General features: G+C 35.3%; 1 protein-coding gene across 1 annotated transcript; it reads right to left on the reverse strand.

Annotated features, from left to right (window-relative positions):
- Positions 1–769: 769 nt before the first annotated feature.
- Positions 770–3869, reverse strand: LOC140841167 (protein IQ-DOMAIN 8-like). Its single transcript, XM_073208401.1, has 5 exons — positions 3540–3869; positions 2758–3012; positions 1959–2156; positions 1763–1876; positions 770–1663 (listed from the first exon to the last, which is right to left on the reverse strand). The coding sequence occupies exons 1-5, from the start codon at positions 3603–3605 to the stop codon at positions 1025–1027; spliced, it is 1272 nt and encodes a 423-aa protein (XP_073064502.1). The 5' UTR covers positions 3606–3869; the 3' UTR covers positions 770–1024.
- Between the last annotated feature and the right edge of the window lie 415 nt (positions 3870–4284).

A 4284-nucleotide genomic window follows, 5' to 3' on the forward strand; every position in this document is an offset into this window, starting at 1 on the left:
TTAGGGTTGATGAGCAATCACTCATCTATTTATGTGACGAAGTATATCCAAATTTTATTTCATTGATAGATATGAGAATGAACAGTATATCAAAACTGTAACAATGTCTAAAAACTACTTTGATTTCACTCAAGCTAACGTACGCTTGCTTTTTTCACCCTCCAAAAATTGTTATTAAAAATATGGTACTTGTGAGTGCTGGTAATAAAAACCGATGAAAATGGTCAACTATAGATAGTCACCATATCAAATTTTTTAAATTATTAATTTCTTCAAGATTAACTTAAAGTTATAAATTTTGTAACATATGAACATTATTATAAAAATTTTAAATATAAATTTTATTTTACAACCAATTTCACTCATCAAAATATTTATATTGCTCACATGAAAGTTGCAATTATTTTAACGTCAAAAAAGCAACTTCGTCCGCTTCAAACCAAACATTTAAAATACAATGCATAACAAATAATAAATGCCCTTTTACCTATAAACGTCACATTAGAATTCGAATTTCAAAATTTTTTGAAAATTTGTTGATAATAATGGAGATTATATTAATATTAACTCGCCTATTATTTCCAGATAAATTTAAATTTCTTGTAATTTAAGTGAATTATAGTCTAATTTCTCAATATTTCTTATAGTTACATTTTGATCTTCGTTTAAAAGTAAACCAAATTAAATATAAAAATATTGTACAAACAAACAACGCGTACGTCGGTACATCTGTATATATATGTGTGTGTGTAGGGAGTAGATTGTATGATTTGTATAGATGCTAAATGTAAAATCACAAAGTGCATTCTCAAAACAAACTGGAAAATGCCTAAAAAAAGTAAGTTCAGAAAAGAACTTCAACATTGAAAGTGTTGTGTGAATTAAAAGAGCAACAAGCTGTTGAACTCATCAAGAAAACATTCCAGAAGTACCACTATGATTCAATAACAAAACAGATAATTCAGTCGAGGAGGAACAATTCCGGTTGCTCGCCTCTGTTGAGTATGTCCCGCTAAATTTCTCTTCAAATAAGTATTGGAGGGTAAAGGTCCTTGCACAGATCAACTGAATAAAGATCAATTTCAGCACTCCTCCTCCCAGTCCCCTTCGAAAGTGGACTTGGCTTCCTACAATGTGGCGCCCCTTCAACCGAATGCCTCTGTAGAAATCGGGACGGGGACATATAAGAAGATGGTTTCAGCTTAGCCTTGATGGACTTGGTCATGTTCATGTAGTTTGGTTTGGTTCCACTTTGATCCACTGTTGTATCACTTGAGCCAGGCGTCCCACACGTGGTAGTTGAGGAATTTGAGGTGCTGCTCTCATCATAGGAAAACTCAGAGCATGGATCAGAAGAGGAACGCATAATTTGACAACTTCTTGGGACTTTTGATGGTATTCTTGCTGTCATGTTGCTACGCCTTATTCTCACGGAATCATAGTCGGATAAATTTGATAAAGACGTGACCGAGTAACCCTCATTTCGCCTAGAAGTCGGTGTCATTTCAGAAGAGTCGGTATAGAATTCTTCCATGGACCTGGCATCCCATGGCTTAGTTGTCCCCCAACGATCAAACCAGTTCTGTCCCGAGCCATTCTTGTCCACTTTACTAGGGGTAGCTGTCTTGTTTGGTCTCGACTGTGACATGTTGTTTCTTGATTGCTGAATATAAGAAGATACTATTTTTTTCAGGACAAGCATATTGACAAATTAGTAAGAAAAACACATTAAATTTTGTTAATTAACTATGATATCCAATACCCGTTGAGAGATGGCGTATGATATCGCCCTTTCCCGCTTCAAGGCTCCTTCTTGTTTCATCTGTAACTTGGACTTCACCTCGTCAGCCGTGCCTCGGCTGTCACACCACCCATTCTGTAATCAAGGAGACATCAACTTTAAGATTATAAAAGTCGCGTATAAATTTTATATAACAATGTGTTGTGAAACATAGTACCTCAGCCTGTTGTATTGGATTAGTCTTTAGCATATTCTGAGCAGAGGATTGAGTGCAATGAGCTCTAACTCGAGCTTGAGCTCGAACAAGTGACTGCATGCATCTAAGTGTTACGGCGGCTTGCTTTCTTACTAGTCGTCCCCGAACCATAGCTTGTAGTCTAACCAATGCTTTCAAGGCCCGTAAAGCACGCCTCGCCTTTAAGCATTAGTTCGCAGAGTATATTAGCAAGAAATGTTAATCATAGAAGGGAGGACAAAATTAGAAGAATAACAGAATGTTTCTTATTTCGCAACACAATTCAAGAAAATATACTTTACTGAAGTTGGGTAACAGCTGATGGTCTTAATTATTCTTGTCCTTTGCTTTGATATTTTTCATCGTATCTTTCATGTTATGAGGAAATTTGGACAGTGACTCAAATCAGGATACAACTGAACCAAGCTTGAGTAGCTTGATGAATACTAGAGCGTGACTTGAATGTACTAGAGCTCTCGACAAACAGTTTAAAGAGCTCGAACTCGACTTGAACATCATCATAACTCAACCTGGAGTTGAGGTTTGAGTTGCTAGTCAACATTAGCTCGACTAGCTATTAATGACCCAACCCTTAAACTAAATACCACGCCCACATTTTCAGGTAGCATACTCCCAACCCACTAGAATCCATCGCCATCCTAGAGATGCCACTACCACCCAACCAAACGTTCTCATGCCACAAGCACTAACACAACAACAAAAAAGAAACATAGAACGTATGATGAATCCGCAAGCATTAACTTAAAGTAAAATTTATTACAAGAAAAGATCGGAAAATGGTCTGAATTCGAACAGCGGCCCATTCTCGCCGGACCACCATGAAATCTTTGGGTGATGCTTTGGCTAAAGCAGCCACAGCTGCCGCCATTTCCCCATCTATAACGAATGAGGAAGACTCTGATCCCTCAGTCTCTCTCGCTCCACCGCAGCCTTTTCTTCCCTTTTTGGCATCAACAAACCCCACAGATCCATTTCCCCATAGCATCCACTTCCTCCCCTTTCCACTCTCTTTTTCCTGCACCCAAAAGTAAACAAATATAAGATCTTAGCCAAATCCAAGAACAGAGTCGTGCTAATGGATTTTGGCTTAGAAATTCATATTTTGGAAATTATGCATAAATTTTAATTTTTCATTTGTCTGCTGCTCCAACATACAAGAATCCCACAAACTGATGATCAAGAATGATTTCACAACGCACCTATAACAAAATTTGCAGCTCAAAAGGACTATACAAAAGTTTTCTGCCAATTACTTCTCTCCACCAAGATCGAATTTGCTCCAAAAATATGAGCATAAAAACGAAATAACAGCAAAAGAAGATTATTATTGCTAGGTATCATCTCATCTCATGGCGGTAAACAGTGCAGAAAATAAAATACAAATCAAATTCATGAAACCAAGTCAATTTCTTCCACAGGCTGAAAAAATCAGCAGACATTTTTCAACTTATTATTCGTGCACCAATTACTCCAAAAATTACACCCCGTGAATCAAAACAAATGGAACTAATCTAGCAAAAAAAATATTATTTAATAACTTACTGGGTCATTTGCAGAGGACTTCTTGAGACCAATCAGTGCTCTAATCCACTTCCCTGAAGCACCCATTTCATAAAAAAAACTAAAAATAGATTAACACAGAAGAAAGAAATCAACTTTGTTTGTGATTCGAAAATCTTGAAACTCTGCTAAGTGAAAGACAAAATTAAAAGGGTAAACCGAAGAAAGCTCGGGATGATAAAAAGAACAAATGGGCTTCCCGAATTATGATGGGGTTTAATATGAAATAATAAGTGTTTGATTGTCTGAAGCGGAATTTAATTTTAAATTTTTGAAAGAAAGAAGAAAATGGAAAGTGTCGCAGGGACAAAAGGAAAGGGAGTGTAACGGATAGTATTTTGACCTTTTTTTCAAATGTTCGAACTTTGACTTGGCGGAAACGGTACGTAGTCGGAGTTTCTGTATTTAATTGTTTTTTAAAAAATATTTATTTTTGGGTTCAAAAGTAGAGGAAGATGAATATATTTTATTATTGTTTCTTGATTAACGCAAATAAATTCCTCTTTAGAAAATGTTTTCTTTTTTCTACTAAAATTAGTGAAAAATGAATAGATATTTAAATCGAAAAAAATATTATAATTAAAAAAAATAAAAATAAAACTATTTTTCGTTAATTTTAAAAAAACTTTATTAAATACAACGCATGTCGATTAATTTTTTTTGCTAATAATCACTATCATATATCAAAAGTGTAGATTGTGATAGACTAAGACAATGACATGATACT

Source organism: Primulina eburnea, chromosome 9, assembly GCF_022965805.1.
Source record: "Primulina eburnea isolate SZY01 chromosome 9, ASM2296580v1, whole genome shotgun sequence".
Classification (NCBI taxonomy): domain Eukaryota; kingdom Viridiplantae; phylum Streptophyta; class Magnoliopsida; order Lamiales; family Gesneriaceae; genus Primulina; species Primulina eburnea.